Source organism: Myodes glareolus, chromosome 19, assembly GCF_982192425.1.
Source record: "Myodes glareolus chromosome 19, mMyoGla1.1, whole genome shotgun sequence".
In the NCBI taxonomy this organism is placed as follows: domain Eukaryota; kingdom Metazoa; phylum Chordata; class Mammalia; order Rodentia; family Cricetidae; genus Myodes; species Myodes glareolus.
Genome location: NC_142044.1, coordinates 6,055,724 through 6,074,983, shown reverse-complemented (window position 1 = coordinate 6,074,983; position 19,260 = coordinate 6,055,724). Strand labels below are relative to the sequence as shown.

Here is a 19,260-nt window from a genome sequence, read left to right as displayed (position 1 = left end):
GTGTGTGTGTGTGTGTGTGTGTCCCCACATGAGTTCATGTGTGCCCTGTGCATGCAGATTCCTGGAGAGGTCAGAAGTTACAGCGGCTGTGAGCTGTCACGTGGATGCTGGGAACTGAACTCGAGTCCTCTGGAAGCTTGGCCAGTGCTCTTCACTGCTGAGCTGCTTCCCTTATGTCCCTTGGCTCTGGTTTGTTGTCGGAATTTTCAGAGGCTGGGGCTGCCGGTACCGAATGCTAGCGTGTGGGTGTCGCTGTGGTCTGGTGAAGTGAGCGGACGGTGCTATAAAGCCTTACACTTTCCAGAGAAGGGATATTAAAGTGTGCTCTGGAGGAGTCTGGAAGATACTTACTTCTCCTGTTGGCTCCATTACTAATGCCCGAAGGGGACGCCGTCTGCAAGATTTAAGAAGCTGTTCCTAACCCTTTATATCAGCTGATTTTTTTTTTCTTTCCCCAGGCTTAGCTCCCATTAAAGTAAGTTAAGATTGCAGCTTGGCAGCCAGGAGGCAGCGGAAAGAGAGAGAGAGAAGGGAATGTGAGGTATAGACGCAAACAGGCCAGGGTTTACATTCAACGATGTGACTTCCTCACTGTGTGACATGGCCAAGTGGCTTCATTCTTCTGAAGCTTGACCTGCAACCCTTTTTGTGAAAGAAAGAAATAAAATTTTGGAGAAATAATGGATCTAATATTATTAACAGGTTGAGTTGGGAGCAGAGTAGACTACGATTAGTAGAAAAATAAAACTAATCAAACAATACTCACAATGAATCACTTGAGCAAGACTATTGAGTGGTTTTATTTTGTTTGACTGAATTAGTATGTTAAGTCTCAAACATGGATGGGACTGGACAGTACTTCTTACAGAATATGAGAACAAACTTCATCTTTTTCAAGGGTGGGATAGACAGAGAGACAGACAGATTGTAGAGTTCAAAGGACAATCTCAAATGTCGTTCTTCAGGGGCCAGTCTGCTTTATCTTAGAGATGGGGCTCTCACTGACTGGGAACTCGGCAAGGAGGCCTGGCTGGCAGTGGGTCCCGTGGCTCCATCTGCCCCTGCCTCCCAGCTTTACAGTGGCAGCCATCACCGTGTCTGGCCTTTCTACATGGTTCTGTGGACTGAACTCAGGTCTCATGGCTGTGTAGCGAGCACTTCACCAACTGGGCTGTCTTCTAAGTCATTCCCTTCCCCCACCTCTTCAAATCTAAGGCTAATGATAAAATAATGCACAGGGATACTACTAATAATATATACAATCAGCATATGTACACTCTGACCCTACACACCTATAGCTGACAGCTCTAAAAGTCTATCAGAACTTTTAATTTTCAATAATGATGATGATGGTGATGATGATAACTCTTGTCATTACTAATCCTTCCGGCTATCATTTTACATTTCCATTGCCTTTTAGGGAGCAAAGAAGATGCTGGCACTGGGAATCACAGGCCCAGAGGGGCATGAGCTCTGCCGGCCCGAAGCAGTGGAAGCAGAGGCCACTTTGAGGGCCATCACCATAGCCAGCGCGGCGAACTGCCCTCTATACGTCGTGCACGTGATGAGCAAATCCGCAGCGAAGGTGGTAGCCGATGCCAGGAGAGAAGGTGATGTCAGTGGAGCCCCACCCCTCGGGCTAGCGAGCTGTAGGACGCACAGGCCATTTAAAACATGACAATAAATTTTAATTTAAAACTAATTTCACACCGACTTCCACCTCTCCCGATCTTCCAGCTCACCCTGCTAGCACCTGGTGGGGCCAGGGCAGAGTTCATGCTCAAAAGCTTGTTTTTGAATTGAATCGATTTGTCTGACAGCACCTTGGATGTTGGGTCAGTTGGAGTAGTAACCCCGAAAGCATTTTAATTATTACTACTTTGAAGGTTATATTTTAACTCTAAATTGATTGTTGCTCCAATTCTCTAGTCCAGTCTGAATATGGTCATGCAAAAGAAAGAAAATCTGTCTTTGGGTCAAGAAAAAAAAGTCATTTGTTTGCTAGTAACGTACAAAGATGGGCGAGAGCCATATATGAGCATTTTATTCAGTGACCTTAGGCCTCCCTGAAGCCTACATCTCACGGGCAGAAACACCAGGAATCCCATAGCGGGTGACAGCGAGTGGATCATGTACCACATTAAAAACCGTGAGTGGATCTCGTATGTTTGTAATAGACACCAAAATAAGTCAAAACTACTTGCTGCAAGAAGGATTAGAAAGGATTTTGTGAACCGTATTCACTTTTAAAACGCAATCCACCACCTCATGTGTTAGGAATGAGGCTAATTCCAAATGAGCTCACAAAGTCTTACTACCAACAGCCCCTGACTTCTTCCCTCCCACGACCCACGTGTGTCACGATTGCTGGTGAAACCTTCCCCTGCCCCTCACCAAAACAAAGCAGAAAGTACCTGGGAAACCCAAGCTGCAGTTCTCGCTTCTGCCCACCAGATGGTGGTGCTGCCAGCTCTGTGGAATTGCTTTCCTGGGTCCCACCAGATACAGTGTTAGGCTAGAGGGAACAGTAAAATCTGCCGAAATGCCCACCATCAAGACCATGACTTTGAAAGTTCAAGCTGGAAGTTGTTTTTGGCAATGTGTATTTGTTCTGTACATGGACAAAATTCAGTTAGAAGCCGGTTATAAAAATCTAGGGACCAAAGACAACTCTCAGTCTTAAGTGATGGGCATTTTAATTTTATTTTAAACTAGTTTTAAATACAATTTTTGCTTCTTGAAGGTGGGGACTGCTTATCATTTCACATTAGTCCAAGTTTCAAAATTATATACAAAAAAATGTTCAAAGAAATTTTACTTCCTTCCAGCTCCTCATCATATTCCAAAGGAACATTTTTTTTTTTTGTACATTTGTTTCTGGCCCTAATGGACAGTTCCTCTTTAAAAAGTAAAATTATCCATATCTTCTTGTTTTTCTTCTTCTTCCTTCCTTCATGAAAACAACAACAACAACAACAAAAGCCCACCATACTTTGCCCCTTGCTGGTTTTTCCAGTAGAAATATGTCCTTGAGGTTAGCCCCCAGAGGAGGGGTTTCCGTCATTCTCAACTGCAGGTCTGGGATATGCTTCTGCGTTTATTCAAATAATCCTCCACTGGTGGTCTGTGGAGGCTCCGGCTCTTACAGACAAACACCACAGTGGTCACCTATTTCAGAGACTGTTTGGTATTTGCAGAAGGCACGTGGTTTTTCTGCTGCCTCTGTAGGAGATTGCTTCAAGCATAGTGACTTAAAACATGGACTCTATCCAGCCGTTCTAGAGGACAGAGTTCCCCGGTTTTTGGGGAGCCCGGTCCTTCCTTACCTTGCCCAGAAGTAGAACCTGCTCAGGTTCCTCAGCTTACGGCTCCCACCCGTGCTGGACTGAGCCAGGCCTGCCATGCCATCCTTTTCTGGATGGCCTCTTGTCTTTCTCCTCCACTGTAAGGGTCTTTGTACGACACTGAGCCAACTCCGTTCATTTAGAATGACCTCCTCGCCTCAAGGTTCTTAATCACGTGTGTAAGATCCCTTTTTACTGTTAGGTAACATCTAAACAGACTATGGATTGAGCATCTTTATGCTCTGTTATGTGCCTAACATAAAAGAGTATCTTCTAGAAGTAGGATTGCTGGTTCAAAGATTAAGTGGGCATGTAACTTTTTAGATACTGTTACATTTGTTTCCAAAGGAGCTCTAAGCAACTGTAAAGCATACCCTAGTACCCAGCTGTCAAAGAGACAACAGAACTCTACTATGATTAAAGGTGAGCTAGTCCGTTCTGTGAATGTAACCTCTCCTGCAGAGAGGAGGGGAGGAGAGGGAAAGGAAGAGGAGGGGAGGATGTGTGATCGAAGAGGAACCAAAAGGAGAGAGGAGAGAGACTAACAGATTCCCAACTTTTCCCATGGTTACTACTTCAGCAAACGCAAGGACAGACCCTGAAAGTGCTAATGGCTAGGAGCCCATGGACCACACTGACCTTCTGGGAAGGATTCGGGTATCTTATCAGTAATTCATTATCCTCTAACAGTGTTCTTGTGGAAATCCACTCCAGCAGGAATCAGCTGGGGTACCTGGGCGAGGTGGGGGGGGGGCGGGGCGCTAAGCTAAAGAAAGGTTAGAGTCAAAGAAATGGAGACAGAAAACATAGGATAGACCGGGAAGACTGAAGGTTAATACCAAACAGCCCCGAGTTTATTTCTCAGCCAGCATATACTAATTATAGGCAAAGGGCAGAAGAAAGAGCAGTCCAGCCAGCTAACCACCTCCCTGCATTGTCCTTGGGAGGACTCTCCAGCAGGTGCATTCTCTCAATACAAGAATTCACACAGCAGCAAGCAGCTACCAATCACTAAGGCAGAGTGCTTCCGACTGGCATACACCAGCCCAAATCTTAATAGATAATGTGTTCTTTCTCATGGACTAAAATTGCTCTTCCCCATGGGCTTAATCAGAACTTGCTCACAGTCCTCAGGATATTTGGAGCAAGCAGAGCAGGCAAGCTTGAACTCAAATCACTTCTTTGAGTCAGTAATGACTCCAGATGGAAACTGAGTCATACAGTGGCTACCACAGTTTCTGAACACCAAAGTACAATAGAGACCCTGTTATTTGTAACCTTATTTAAATAAGAAATAGTTTCTTCTTATGAATTTATTCTACATCTTTCTTCCTGGACCTTGGTACTAACGTGGGTCTCAGAATACAGCCTGGCTGATGGTTGCAGAGCCTGGGCGCCCATCCCAGACTCCAGAAATCTAATGTGCCCACCTAACTGGAACTTCAGGCAGTTCATACGCCCATGAGAGTCAGGATCCAGGCACAAAGGCTGTCCAATCATTGATTACCTCTGTTATCACTTAGGGATGCAATGATGTTAAATTTGACTTCATACCTCAAATGCATACGCAGAAAAGCCAGGCTGTGGTCGTAGCTGCTAACACTTCTCCCCTTCTCCCCTCTACCATAACCCCATGCTCCCAATTTACTCAGGAGATCCTGTCTTTTTTCTCCTTCCTATTTAGATCCTTGGGTTAGGGTCCTCTTTGTTGTCTAGGTTCTCTGGGTTTGTGGATTGTAGGCTGTTTTTAGTTTGCTTTATGTCGAAAAGCCACTTATGAATGAGTACATATTGTATTTGTCTTTCTGGGTCTGGGTTACCTCACTCAATGTGGCTTTTTTTCCCCTAGATCCATTTATTTGCCTGCAAATTTCAAGATATCGTTTTTTTCCCCCTAAGTAGTACTCCATTGTAATTGTACCACATTTTCTTTATCCATTCTTCAGTTGAGGGGAATCTAGGTTGTTTCCAGGTTCTGGCTATGACAAACAGTGCTGCTATGAACATAGTTGAGCACATGTCTTTGTGCAAACCATGTTTTATAAAACCATGTTTTATAATTAATTGATTATAATAATTTATAATTATTTACAAAAATTAGCTGAATGGGGGATTTTGTAATTATGTTTGAAAATTGTGTCAATGACATAATCATTATCTTAGCATTTTGGCATTATTGGAAGGACAGAAATGCCGAGAATGGATTTGCTAAGGCATTCACTGGAAAGTTAGCTAGCTTGAATTTCTCTCAGCCATTCTTTGGGGCTAGTGATTTCGACCACATCTACTCTTAGTTTTAAGTAGCCACCTTCAATTCTAGATGGTAAGGACGAAGTAGTGACTTGCAGTTTGGAGCATCAGCTGTCTTCCAACCACGAAAGATGACTGACTTAGCTCATGTGAGTTTTGTTAGCAATAATCGTCCCTTCTAATGGCAGAAATTTTTGCGCCTGGCTAGTGCTTTTAGTGAAACTCCAGCAATGTCCTTGCCAGCCCCTTCTCCTCTGCTAGGGTGAGGAAAGAACTCTGGGGCTGTCTTAGCCACCTCTTTATTATTATCTTGCTCCGACAGTGTTCTTCACAGCATTCATTTCCTTCCCACAATCCTGTCTCTGCCCTGCTTTGTCTGCAGACCAAGCCCCTGCAGATACATTCAGATACAGTGTAGAGTGTGACTCTAGTCCTCTCTGGCGAAACAGTCAGCGTGAAGAGAAACTTACCCTCTCGGGGAAGCACGAGCTGGAGCAATTTTGAGCAAGGTCAAGCGCGTTTCCTTCACGCCAGTGAGGCTCCAGAACTCGCCTAATTTTAGTCGGCTGCACATTTAGACCATTGTTGGCTTCTAAAAAGTTTCTTGGTTTTCCTGGAATTTTTCCAGCTAGCTCTTTTTAAATAGGTTTAGAAAAGAAACACAGGCCTCTTTACCACGCCCGAGCAGTTCCAGCTTCTACTTTTCCATTAGATAGAAGCAGCTCCTTCTTCAAGGAGGTATTGGGGGGTAATCTTCCTCCTTCCCTGCCCCCCACTCCTTGCCTTCCTGCTTGCTTTCCTCAGTTTCTCTTTCTCCTCTTTCCTCCTTCTGTTACCGCTGCCGTCTTTTTAACCCTGGTGCAGATAGAACGTGGCCTTGTTGGCAGAAGTGTGGTGTTGTTGGAAGAGGCTGGATGACACACTTTTAATCTGGGCCATACCTTCTGCTGGAAGTGTATCACTGTGGATGTGGGCTCTGAGGTCTTTTTCTCAAGCGCTCAGTGTGACAGTCAGTCAGCTTCTTGTTGCCTGAGTCAACATGTAGCACTCTCAGCTCCAGCACCACATCCTGCCTGCTGCCACGCTCCCTGCCACGAGGAACTGAACCTCTGAACTGTAAGCGAGTCACCCTCAATGAAATGCTTTCTCTGTTAGAGTTGCTGGAGTCATGGCGTCTCTTCACAGCAATAAAAACGAAAACTAAGATAGTCACAAACTACATCTTCTGGAAAATGACAGTGTGATTTCTGGTATCAGTACAGTGCGATTGTTTTCTTCTCTTCTCTAACCAGTTTTACTATCTGGAATATTCTCATTTTTTTTGCCATCATTGAGATATAGAAATTTCATTAAGCCCATAAGGTCATAAGTGTTCAATAATTCCACTTCATGTTTAGGACATATTCTTTAGTCTAAAGGCTGATTTTTTATGCTGAAATTTTTCTTCTGTTATTTCCTCCATATTTATTTTCTCTGTTTACTTATTTACTTTCCCCAGAATCAACCCCAAAAGCATCTTCATTGCCTTCCACTTTTTTCCTCCGTTTTTTAAAAAAATCTCAAGTTTTTTCTTTATATCTTATAAAACATTTCTGTTTCTGTTTGCTTTCTCTGCCCTTCTAATGGATTTTTGTCTTGGTAATCTCCTGTTTGCTCATTCCCTCCTAATTACAGCCTTTTTTTATGTTCTTCTTTTAATTAGAGATACCATCTTGATATCTTTAAGAATATTAATGAGACTCTAAAAGTTGCTTACATTTTGTGTTTTTTTGTTATTGTTGTTGTTTAATAGATGCTTTGTCTTTTTCTCCATGATTAGGAAGATGGCTCAATGGGTAAGAACACTTGTTCTAAAAGCAGAGGACCTGAGTTCAAATCCCCAGCACCCACTAAAGAACCAGGGATAGAGATCTTTGCATGTAACCCCAGCTTTGGGGATGAGGGGTGGATCTCAAGAGCTCCCTGGCCAGCTAGCCTAGCAGAAAAGGCAAGGTGAGCTCCTGGCTCAATGGGACCCTTGTCTAAAGGCATAAGGTGGGGAACACAGCGGAAGACACCAGCTTCTTCCTCTGACCACCACATGTGCACTAATGGGTGTGCACACTCGCAAACCCATGTGCATGCATGCACCACGCATCCATGTACCACAACACACAACAGACACATTCTTAGTCTTCCTTTTTGTGTGATTCGTGCTTGTAATATTTTCATTTATTATAGTGTGTGTGTGTGTGTGAGAGAGAGAGAGAGAGAGAGAGAGAGAGAGCAAGAGAGAGAGAGAGATCAAGTGAGAGATCTGTGTGGGTACACACGTGCCATGGTACACATGTGTAGGTCAGAGGAAAATTTTCTGGAGTCTTCCCTTTCACATTTATGTGAGTTCTGGGGATCGAACTTAGGCCACCAGGCTTGAACCGCAAATGCTCTTACCCATATAGCCTGCTCATCCACTCTGGCTTATGTGATCTTTAAATGTCTGATGGCTCTTGGCTGTCACCGGGCTCATGTGACCGGACAGTTCAGGTGCTCAGCGTGAGGAGTAGGTGCGAATTTGCTCTTCTCTGGGTAGGACCTATTTCCTGAATGAGCTCTGGGAACAGAGGAGCCGTGGTCTTTGGTGAACTGCAATGTAGGTGTGAGGTGTTTGCTTGGTGGGATCAACACACCCAGAAGCCCAGCTTTCTGGTCAGAGGTGAGGGTGCTGAGCCCGCTCCTCTCCCCTTACTTACTGTCCTTGCACCGGAACTGCTGTCCTGTCTCTGCCTGCTCATCTGGATTCTGAGCTCTCTCCTCTAGTTCCCCTCGCTAGTCATCCCTTCCCATGTGTGCCTCCCTTCCTCAGAGCCCTCAGAGTCTCCAGGCATCTGGAACTCCTCTTTGCCCTGAGGACAGTGATGGATTCCTTCCCTTTGAGCCTCTTCATCAGAGGCTGCCGTGGACTGGGAGGAGGGAAGAATGGTGTTCAACTGCAATCCCAAACCAGGCTTTCTCTTTGCTGGGACCTTACTGGGGTTTTGTTTGTTTGTTTCTGTTGTTGTTGTTTTCTAGCGTGCATTACCTATGACGTAGAACCAAACGTTCAGGTACAGGAAAAGGAGTAAAAAATGTCAAGGTCAAACCATCCAAAGCTGAGTTGCCATTGACCTTGACAAAGAGAGGCCACATCATTGTTAAGTTTTTCTAGTTCTGAACTAAGTGACTAAAATAGGTTAAGTTTTGCTAGTTCTGATCCGCCCTTCTCTTGCTAAGCCACTTGTGCAAAAAGGAGGTAAAGCAACAGAAATCTGCCCCAAGAGTTACCGCAGAGAACCCAAGCCGGAAGTTGGGCACGCCGTATCCACCGCTGTTACATCTCACTCAAAAGTCCCGGTCAGCCCAGCCCAACCTGACCTAATCACTATTGCCCAATGTAATGTTTTATTTTGCTTGTTTTTTTGTTTTGTTTCGTTTTCTTTGTTTTTGAGGGTATCTTTTTTCTTTTGAGATGGGATTTCTCTGGATAGCCCAGGCTAGCCTTGATTTCATGGTCCTCCTGTTTCAGCCTTGGAGTTTTGGGATTACTGGTTCAAGGGACCACTTCTAGCCATAACCTAGTCTTTAGCCCACAGTGCCTGTGCTGCTGTAAGCCACTGACATCAATGACAATACTAGGCTCGCTAGCTTTGGCTACACTCATACCTTTTCAGCCACAATGCTGCACATGGGGCTCTCAATGACCCTTTTGAAAACACATTGTATTCTTCTCGCCACCTGCCAATAGAACCTACACCCTGGGTTCCGGTGCTCTGTTTAGAGTGGAGACCAAGTAGCTTGGTAGCTTAACTCAATGATCTGCTTGCATCTTTCTGTTATTCATTCCCATCTGCAACTGAAATGCTAAGCTCTTCCCCATCCTTGTTTTAACGTATCTTTTTAGATAGAATTCAGTCTTATTTTATATCCAAGCTCCTGTCTTTAGAGGACAAGTATGCATCTTATCTGAACATATTGATGAAACATTTTCTTTATGCTTTTCACAAGAACCAAGTTATGGCCGGGATAAAGACATGCTGACGTCAGGTGCTGTGCTCGGGATTGGGTTTGAAAATTGGATTGAGATCCTGTTGGTTCCTCAGCCACTCTTTGTGAGCTGGACCTTGTGGTTGGTTTGCTGTTTGGTTGCTCATTGTTTGAACTGGCCTTGGTTTTCCTATGGTACAAAGCTTCCGGGTCACGTTTATTATAGGATTTAAAGTTCCCACACAGAGGTTTGGGGTATTTCCCACTTTTCAACTCCATCCTCCACACCATCCTCTCATTTTTAAAAAGTCAAAGAGAGATGTGCAAAAGGCCACACCCTCCCAAGTGGTCTCGCTCTCTACGGCTGAAGCACAGTAAGAGTCTTTTCAGTTGGGGTTTTGTGTCAAAGGACAGAAAAAGACTACAGAGAAAATCTGTGGACAGGGAAGCCACAACCTACCAAGAAAGTTGCTGGGGAGGAAACCGAGGACGGAGGGATCTTTCAGTCCCGAGAGTCACTGGAGCCATCTCCTTGCAAACACGATCAGACCCAGACGACGGAACCACGCGCTGTTCACAGCCACCTGCAAGGCAGAGCAAAGGACACCAGAAAGGGGAAGCTGGGCAATTGTTTGACCACATCTATAGATAGCTTGTGATTGACTGAAAATATTTAAAAAGACATGTTCCTTCACTGGGGAATGGAAATGATGCTTTTCTTAGTAACGAGGTATATATGGTCTCAGATCAGAGGAGAAGGGCTTTAATTCTGGTCATTCCTTGCCCATCTTTGGCAAGTCAATAGCTTTCAATGGGCATCAGCTTCTTCATTTACCAAACCAGCGTGAGGTGTTGCTCTGAGGCCAAGTGAGGGCACGTGCAGGGGTTTTGAAAGCTACACAGACCACACCTATGCTAGCGATTTCCCTAGCCTAATTTTTAGCTCAAATCTACCACGACGGGCGATTAGGTTGGATTTTGTAGTTTGATTTTTCAGGTTTTGGACTACCAACTCATTGGTTTCCTTTTCCTTTATACTTCTTCTGTGAGTTTTGGTCTTTTCAAACTTGTGGAAAGAAGCGACGAGCCATTAGGAGTTTTTATTTTTAATTTCTCTATGTTCATAAATATGTAATAAGGCTTAAGATGAAAATATACTCCTAATGAAGAGTTTGTGTAGGCTAAAAAAGTAGCCTGTCACTCTTGAAAGGCGTTTAGCCCTTCTGGGGAAATTACCTGTCATCTGCTTTCATAGCAGCCTGGCGGACGCCCGACAGATACTGACATTTAATTTTTCCCGAGAGCTATTAAGATGGGAGACGTTAGGGAGCCGCACTTCCAAATCATCCCGATGTGCCGCGTGATTGAACAGAGCATGTGACAAGGACCTTTCCTTGATGATGAAGCACCACGGAAAATCCTGAGTTGGCACCTCATGAAGGGATTGCAAATCAAGCCAGAGTCTTGTTGCCCAAGTCACGGGGAGAAGAGCTCTTGGAACGGCAAGCTCTCGTTGACGCTGCCGATAGAGAGTGCGCCTGTCTCGGCCTCTCTCCATGGAGACCTCCTAGCTCACTACCCATGGCTGTCGTTTCTCCCACGTGCCACTGAGAGATGCTAAAAGTGCTTCTCTTGTCTGAAAGTCAGGCAGTGAGGACCTGGAGTGGTGTGGGGTTATGCGTAGCACGGAAGTCAAGTTTATCCGCGGGGTTTAGCTTCGCGGGGGACCATGGTGTGGACGTTGGGCTTCAGCAAGCCTGGCTCTTCTGTGTCTCGGTTTCCTAGGCTGACTGAAGGAAGGGAGTAGTTTGGAGGACGGAGGGGTCTGTAAGATATTAGGGTGCCGCATTTCCATTTGGAAGACTCAGGCAGCTGGTGGCCATCCATCGCGTGTGCTCTCTAAGGAAGTCCGTTAATTTCAGTTATATATCTGGATGGTAACTAAAATGTGGCATCTGATTAGCCAGAGTGAGCTCATTTGGCATGCTAGCATCTCCTTGCCATGCACTTTTTTTTTTGATTGCTTGCATGTGATGAAGCTGATGCCAGTGAATCTATTATTCTGACAAATGCTAATCAGATAGGAACCTGATTTTAAATTCAAATTCATTGTGCACTATTAAGTTTTCTAACATTGTGTGCTATGGATGGCCTCATTTGCATGATTTTTTAAGTGTGCATTTCGGGCTACAATTCTATTATCTGAGTGTTCTTTTATTGAATATGAGTCTTCTAAGAAAGTTCCTTTTGAGGGTATGGAAAGGTCACCAATTGGTCTGCAGCAGAGATGCACCATGGTTTGGAATCCGTGTGGCTATATGGTAGCCTGCTGTCTGGCTACAAGGCATAGAAGTTGAGACCACTGATTCAAAATTCCTGGGTTCAAATCCTACTTCCTCCACCCCACCTCTGTACGGTGTATATAAAGTAGCTGCAGTGAAATTATGTAATCTTATAGCTTTCTCTTTAATGGAGAGAGTGAGAGCATTTGCCCAATAGGATTTTCAGATTGCACTAACAGGCCACATGTTGCCTCCAGCATCCTCTGGATTCTGCTTTAGCAACAGTGGAGCCAAAAGAGGAGTAGCTCACAACTGGAGGTTTGTGTCCTGTTCCCGCTCATGTGCGTGTCCATCGTGGGTTGGCTCTGTCTCTGCTAGATAACCTCTTCCATCTGTGGCACCCACTCCACTCCCAGCGTAGTGGCAGAAGAAGAAAAAGGAAAGAGCAGAATCCAAGACCGTTTTAATAGCCTAGGTTTGGAGGCAGAACATGCCATCTTTATCCATCCGTTTGACCAAAACAAAGCAAGCAGCCAGCCGGATGTCAGCGATTAGGAGAATTAGCACAGTCGATGCTCAATAATTATCACTCTTTAACTATTGAGCCCTGGTCACGAAATGGTTAAGCTATAGTATTATCCCTGACTGGGACAGAGAAGGCAATCTCTGCATTTGTCCAATGACTTTCTTTAAAGTGCATTAAAACGGCTGAGTCCTCCCTTTGGACATTCCAGGGAAGGTGGTCTATGGAGAACCGATTGCGGCGGGCCTCGGCACGGATGGCACACACTACTGGAGTGAAGAGTGGCACCACGCCGCTCACCACGTCATGGGTCCTCCGCTGAGACCCGATCCTTCAACACCTGGCTTTCTCATGAACCTGCTGGCTAAGTAATAATTTTTCAGATGATGGTAAAGTATTTGGGTGAAAGATAATCCTTTGTAAGTCTCATCTTTGGGTCAGGGAGAGCTGGCCCTGTAACTACAGCTTCCACGGACCCTTCTGGTCTTCCGCTGTTTGACCCATGTTATCTCGGGAGCCAAAACACTGGACTTACGATGTATTAGGCTGATAAAATCAAGGAACTAGTTGTTGTACAGACAATAGCCCTTCCTAGTCATTCTGAGCATCCTAGCATGCCCCATTCACATGTCTCCAGATTTAAGTTTATGGGGAGATTTACACACCAAGGAAGGAAGGAAGGAAGGAAGGAAGGAAGGAAGGAAGGAAGGAAGGAAGGAAGGAAGGAAGCAGTTGCCCTTTTCTAACTCCTTCCTCCTCCACACATCTGTATTCCAGAGATTATTAATAAGCCAAACTGATATTTTTGTTCCTGGTGGCACAGCTGTTCTCAGCCAGTCTTACACCGTGTTCAAACGGTATGGCCATCTGGCAGTGGGTTGTTCCGGAGGACCTGTCTCCATTGCCATAGGTCACCATGACAATATCATGTGTGACATTTTACTCACAAACAAAACAAAACAAACCTACTTACATTGCTCTTAGTGACCCTGTTGTTAGCTTTGTCAGGTCCATGCAACTATCAGTTTCTAGCTCATAGTCTTGGGTTCCTAAGCATGTACTCTCTTATCTCATTCCTTCCTCGAACTAGTCGCCTTCCTTCCTCCAGCTAGCCTGGGAAATTGAAAAACAGTAAAAGACAGGCTTGCTAAGGATTCTTCATGATAATCCTTAGGAGTGTGTTCTTGAAAAGTGCTTCCGGTGATTAACACAGAAGAGAGGTGAGACCGTGTACCCGGAAGTCCTACTCACGGCCCCTCCCACTGCTAGGCGTCAGGAGGAGGAGGCCGGCAGAGGTTAAGAAACTCCAGGGAGTCGCCTCCTGTCTGCGAGCCTCCTCATCATTCTCTTCCTCTCTTTTTCCTTCTCTGCAGTGGCGATCTGACCACCACAGGCAGTGACAACTGCACTTTTAACACCTGCCAGAAAGCTCTGGGGAAAGACGACTTCACGAAGATCCCCAATGGGGTGAACGGTGTTGAGGACCGGATGTCCGTGATATGGGAAAAGGGCGTGGTGAGTTTCCCAGGAATGAGCCTGGTTCACCAAAGAGGCACAGACCTTCATAGAAAGCAAGCGCTCAGCCTCTCTCTCTCTCTCTCTCTTTTCTCTCTCTCTCTCTCTCTCTCTCTCTCTCTCTCTCTCTCTCTCTCAACTGGGAATCACACAGTCGCTATCAGCTTCATCCCTCCCCACCTCACCCAGGACATGATCAGCAAACAGTTGATTTCTTCTCATAGTTCAGCTCAGAAGATGGTTACATAATTTGCCACTGGGCGGATACATTGGGGACCAATTTACATTGGGTCCAGCTAGGGTTATTCTTTATGTGTCATTAATGTCGATATTTGAACTGATGATGAAGAATATGTGAAGGATATTAAATTTGTTGTCTGAAGTTATACAGATAATGAAATCTATGAACAAAATGATTTTTAAAACTAATAATAAATGAAGAAGTAATATTTTTTTTTCCCCAAGAATGGAGCAGATCACACAGACAGATGCCGTGTGTTAAGCTGTCTATCCATGTGATGTGTGGAGTTGTAAAGATCCATAGGATCTTGGTAGACTCAAGGCTCCACTGTGATGCTTTTCAAAGACTCGTAGACGATACATTAATCTTATTTCACACTTGAGAATTCTCTTCGATGGGTTTCTCCTACATCTACTACCATTTCTATTTTTCATTGACCTAGTTAGGATTTCAACTCTGGTGATGAACACAGTGACCAAAAGCAAGCTGTGGAGGAAAAGGGTCCATTTGGCCGACACTTCCACATCATACACAGTCCATCACTGAAGGAAGGCAGCAGGGCAGGAACCTGGAGGCAGGAGCTGATGCAGAGGCCATGGAGGGGTGCTGCTTACCGGTGAGCTCGTGATGGCTTACTCAGTCTGCCTTTTTTTTTTTTTAATTAGAACCCGGGATCAGCAGCCCGGAATGGGACCACCCACAATGGACTAGGGCCTCCCCATCAATCACTAATTAAGAAAATGCCCTAATCCAGATCTAATGAAGAAATTTCCTAAGTTGAGTTTCCTCCTTCCACATGACTCTAGCACAACACTAGTCAACACACTCATCATTCACCGAGTCCCATTGATCTGATTTTCAGCATCCATCTTCATTCCTACATCCATGGGTACCATCTGATTGGAGGCTCATATCTTGTCTGGACCGTCCTGATAGTCTCAAGCTTCGTTTCCTTATTCTCAGTGACCAGTTGTTCCTATCTGTTCTGTCCTGGAGTTGCTCCTCAGAAGTGAAGCTCTGCTCGTGTGACTTGCTTCTCGAACACACTTGAGTGTTGTCCATGACTAAATGGCAGTGTTTAAGTCAGTAGTATAGTATAAGGGTCTTCAAAACACCTCTCTAGTTCTAACTGCGTTGTTCTTCCTCCGTGATCTTCCTTTCTCCATGCGGACCTCTAGCATCCCTGATGAGGCCCCTCTCTTTCTCCTGGCTTAAATATTCTAGATTATAATCCAACTTTCCTCCCTAAACTTGTGTTATTACAGTGAATATCCTTAGAACGGCAGATTTTCCTAATCCATTATAGCTCCCATTACATATCAATATATAGTTATATATATATATATCTTTAAACATGATCTTTAAAATAATTGAATGTATCCCAATAACATGCGTAAAACTATATTGTTTTCTGAAACAATGAGATAATTCACCTCTGGAACTATTAGAAATAATTAACTAAATCTTAAGGAAAGTCTTATCGTATCATATATATTAACCCTATAAGGGTTCTATATTAAAATTTCTTAAAAATAGACTTTTCACAATTTCTGGTTCACATAAATTTAAATTGAACAAAATTGTACTTCTTTATCTTTTGTCTTCCAAAAGCATTGCCACCTAATTTAAAGGCATCATAGCCTATCTTTTGCCTGTTTAGTATTTTGCCTAATATTTACGTGATCATCTCACAAATCTCAGGTCTGCAGTAAGTAAGGCAGACAGACCATAAATGTCATAGACGGTAGTAGAAAACTTCAAAGGGGAAAGAAAATGCCACAGCCCTTAAGCCATCGTGTGGTCTGATCTTGGGTGATGAGGGTAGATGGCAAGGAAGTGGTTGGTTTGTCTTTTTATGTGATAAGATTTTTGAAAAGTCACTTTCAGGCTTCCTTAGGCCACCCACTTCATCCCGGATGCTGCAGATGGTTTACAGGGAGCCTGCAGAGATGTGGTTCCTTGATGTAGGATGTGGGTTACAGTTCTATTAGGGTGGACAGGTATGGCTTTCTGTTTGGGTTCATAGATGTAAGCCTTCCCCTTGCCTCCCCAGAGGAAGCTTGAGTGTTTAATCATCACAGCAAATGCATCTTCTTTTACTGGTTTACAGCACAGTGGTAAAATGGATGAAAATAGATTTGTAGCCGTTACCAGCACAAACGCAGCCAAAATCTTTAATCTTTACCCCAAAAAAGGACGGATAGCTGTCGGTTCCGATGCTGACATTGTGATCTGGGACCCAGAAGCCACAAGGTAAGTCTGAGATCTGGCACTGGTTTTACCCTTGAAGAAAAACACCAGCTTGCAAAGGAGCTTTGCGGGGCCGTTACCAGCCTTTGTTTGTTAGTTGATTTATCTTGCCATGCTCAGGGATTCTGTGCACAAGACAAAGGTTTTGATGTACAAACGTTTCTTTGCTTTTCTTGGCATAGAGGATGCAGAAGCTGTGTAGAACTCGCTGGGAATGGATATGTATAGAAAACCAATATGAATTTGCCATCCCAGTGCCTGGCAAATGCCCGAGTTCACACGGAGGGACGGTGCAGAGCCCTGAAGAAAATAATAGGCTTAATTTGAAAAGAGCTGAATTGGAAACTCAAAATAATTACAGCCTTTTAAAAGCTTTTAGATAGAAAGATTCCAGCACAAAAGACATTGCTTTTAGTTAGCCAAACTTTCCAGAGGAGTTCAGACCCAACCTGTCCTTCCCAGTAGGCTTAAACCCTTTTTGTCCTCAATTTCTACAATTCTCTGTTAATATTGTGGGTCTGACCAACTCCACCAATTCAAAAGAGCATTTGAAGTTGAATTTCTGATAAATTCTTCTTGGGGATGTTGTCCCCAGCAGCTCTTGTTTGCTCATTTGTGCTTGTGGTAAACGCTAGTAAGGAAGGACATGCCACACATTTCAACATTTTGTGTGCATGTGTGTGCGTCGTGGGAATTTGGTGGGCCTTCCGTCTTCACTCTACGGCATCTATACAAGGTCTAGTGTGTTTGTTTTTATCCTCGTTAGCAAAAGCACCTCCTTTCTGGGAAGTGATGGTGTCACAAAGAGACAGTTTCAACAGAAGTGCCCTTGGGCCACCTTCTGGGAAAAAGATGGCCATTTGGAATTTGGAACATGAAGGAAGCTACTATGGCTGAGAGCCTAGAAACAAACCCCAGATGGTCTTTTTGTGGTTGGCACTATCCTCAGGATACTCATTGTTCCTACCTAGGGACCAGCTCGTGGAGTTGGCAGGCCATGGTCACAGCAGGTAGCCTTTGGCCCACACTCCAGCACAGCACCCCATTACTGTTGTAAAATGCATGGACAGCAATGAAAAGCTGTGTGAGAGGGAACCTGACCTCAGAAAATATCCTGAGGTAACAGCCAGTCTCAATCCAGGGCCTTTGTTGCTATGCTAACAGATTTACATTTCGAGAATCAGTACCTGATAAAACTGATGCAGACAGGTTTCCTACTGGTCTGGGAATGCAATACGAGGACATTGTTTGTCTTTATGGACTCAGGATGACCTAGGCTGGCTGCAGTTTGGAGAACTCCTGATTCTTTAAGTTCCTCTCTGCAGGGACTGCCACTGCCCAGCAATCTGAGTAACTTAGACCCCTGCTCCATGGCTGGGATCAGGTAGGTCTTTTGAAGTATCTTGTGGCTTACGAGTATTACAAGGTTTAATTAGAAAATCCCAAAATTCTCAAAATTCTGCTCTTATAGAAGGAATGTGTGGAAAAGTGGTGACGTTTGAAGCATCCTGTTTGTGTCGTCATGGTGATAATTAGTCACTGTTTGTGCAGGTCAGTGGGGCCAAACATACCCGGCAGCTAAGACATTGGAGCAGGATAGGTCTATGGCATGAAAGCCCGTGCCTGTGAACCGTGTGTGAGGTTTGACCTGCCGGCTGGGAGCCCATAGCTGTCACTTCTAAACCTGCTGTTTTCTGAAAGCTGAGCACTGGGTATTACATTTCACTTTTCATGTTCTGTCTTATTTTAAACCCAATGTGGGGGGCGGTTTAATTCTGTTCTGTGTTTTTCTGTATCAAAGTGGAAAGAAAATAAAGATACTCTATTGAGCTATGAAACTCTCCAGTCTAGTCTCTAACCCCGTGGAGAGCACTGGGGGGCCACTTCTGTGGTTCTTCTTTTCTCCTCCTCCTCCTCCTCTTCCTCCTCCTCCTCTTCCTCCTCCTCCTCCTCCTCCTCCTCCTCCTCCTCCTTCTCCTTCTTTGGTGGTGAGTGGGGGGAGGGGGGTTGAGACAGGGTTTCTCTGTGAGCCCTGTCTGTCCTGGAACTCACTCTGTAGACCAGACTGGCCTCAAACTCACAGAGATCCACCTGCCTCTGCCTCCCAAGTGCAGGGATTAAAACGTGCACCGTCCTCTATGGCTCTTCTTAAAAAAAAAAAATACTTTTTTTTGTAAGCCATTCCACTTTTTTATTGAAAATAGGTTTCCCCCATGTTATATATTCTGATTATTATTTCCTCTCCCCCAGTTCCTCCCAGATCTCCCCATTCTCAACTCACCCAAATCCATATCCTTTCTTTCTTCACTCTTTCATTAGAATACAAACAGGCATCAAAAAAATTTAAAAAATAAAATAAAATAAACAAGCTAGAATAGGATGAAGCAAACAAACTGCAAGAAGAAAAAGAGGTCTTCCCACCCCAAAATAACACAAGGAACACATAAACGTAGAGACACATTCACAACACGTAAATCCCATAGAAACACACCACTGGGACCCATAATACATGTGCAAAAGACTTGTAAGGGGAAAACAAAAAGGAAGGGAAGAAGGAAGGAATAAAGGAAGGGAGGGAGAGAGGAAGGGAGGGAGGGAAGGAGGAAGAGAAAAAGAAAGAAGATGCCTAGACAATCATTATGAGACATGGAACCCCTAAAAATGTTTGTTTTGAGTTGCTGCGACTCTTTTTTTAAACCCCCGCCGTGTGTCTCCATGAGGACCCAGGTTGAGAGTCCTTGGCTGCTTGAGTTCTGTGGATCACACCGGCTCAGGTACAAAGCGTCATCTTCCTCAGACAACTGGACAAAGAGAAATGACCGAAATGCAAGGTTGTGAATAATTCACTCCCTTTAT

The 19,260-nt window shown here is 44.5% G+C and overlaps 1 protein-coding gene across 5 annotated transcripts in view; it reads left to right on the top strand.

Moving 5' to 3' along the window:
* Positions 1 to 19,260, top strand: part of Dpys (dihydropyrimidinase) — a 103,586-nt gene that overhangs the window by 19,285 nt on the left and 65,041 nt on the right. For all 5 annotated transcript variants that reach the window (XM_085679022.2, XM_048457439.3, XM_048457438.3 and 2 more), the window contains exons 4-7: positions 1,421 to 1,610; positions 12,610 to 12,766; positions 13,772 to 13,913; positions 16,265 to 16,407. In XM_085679022.2, the coding sequence (XP_085535148.2) occupies positions 1,421 to 1,610; positions 12,610 to 12,766; positions 13,772 to 13,913; positions 16,265 to 16,407 (632 nt within the window). The remainder of the gene's footprint in view (positions 1 to 1,420; positions 1,611 to 12,609; positions 12,767 to 13,771; positions 13,914 to 16,264; positions 16,408 to 19,260) is intronic.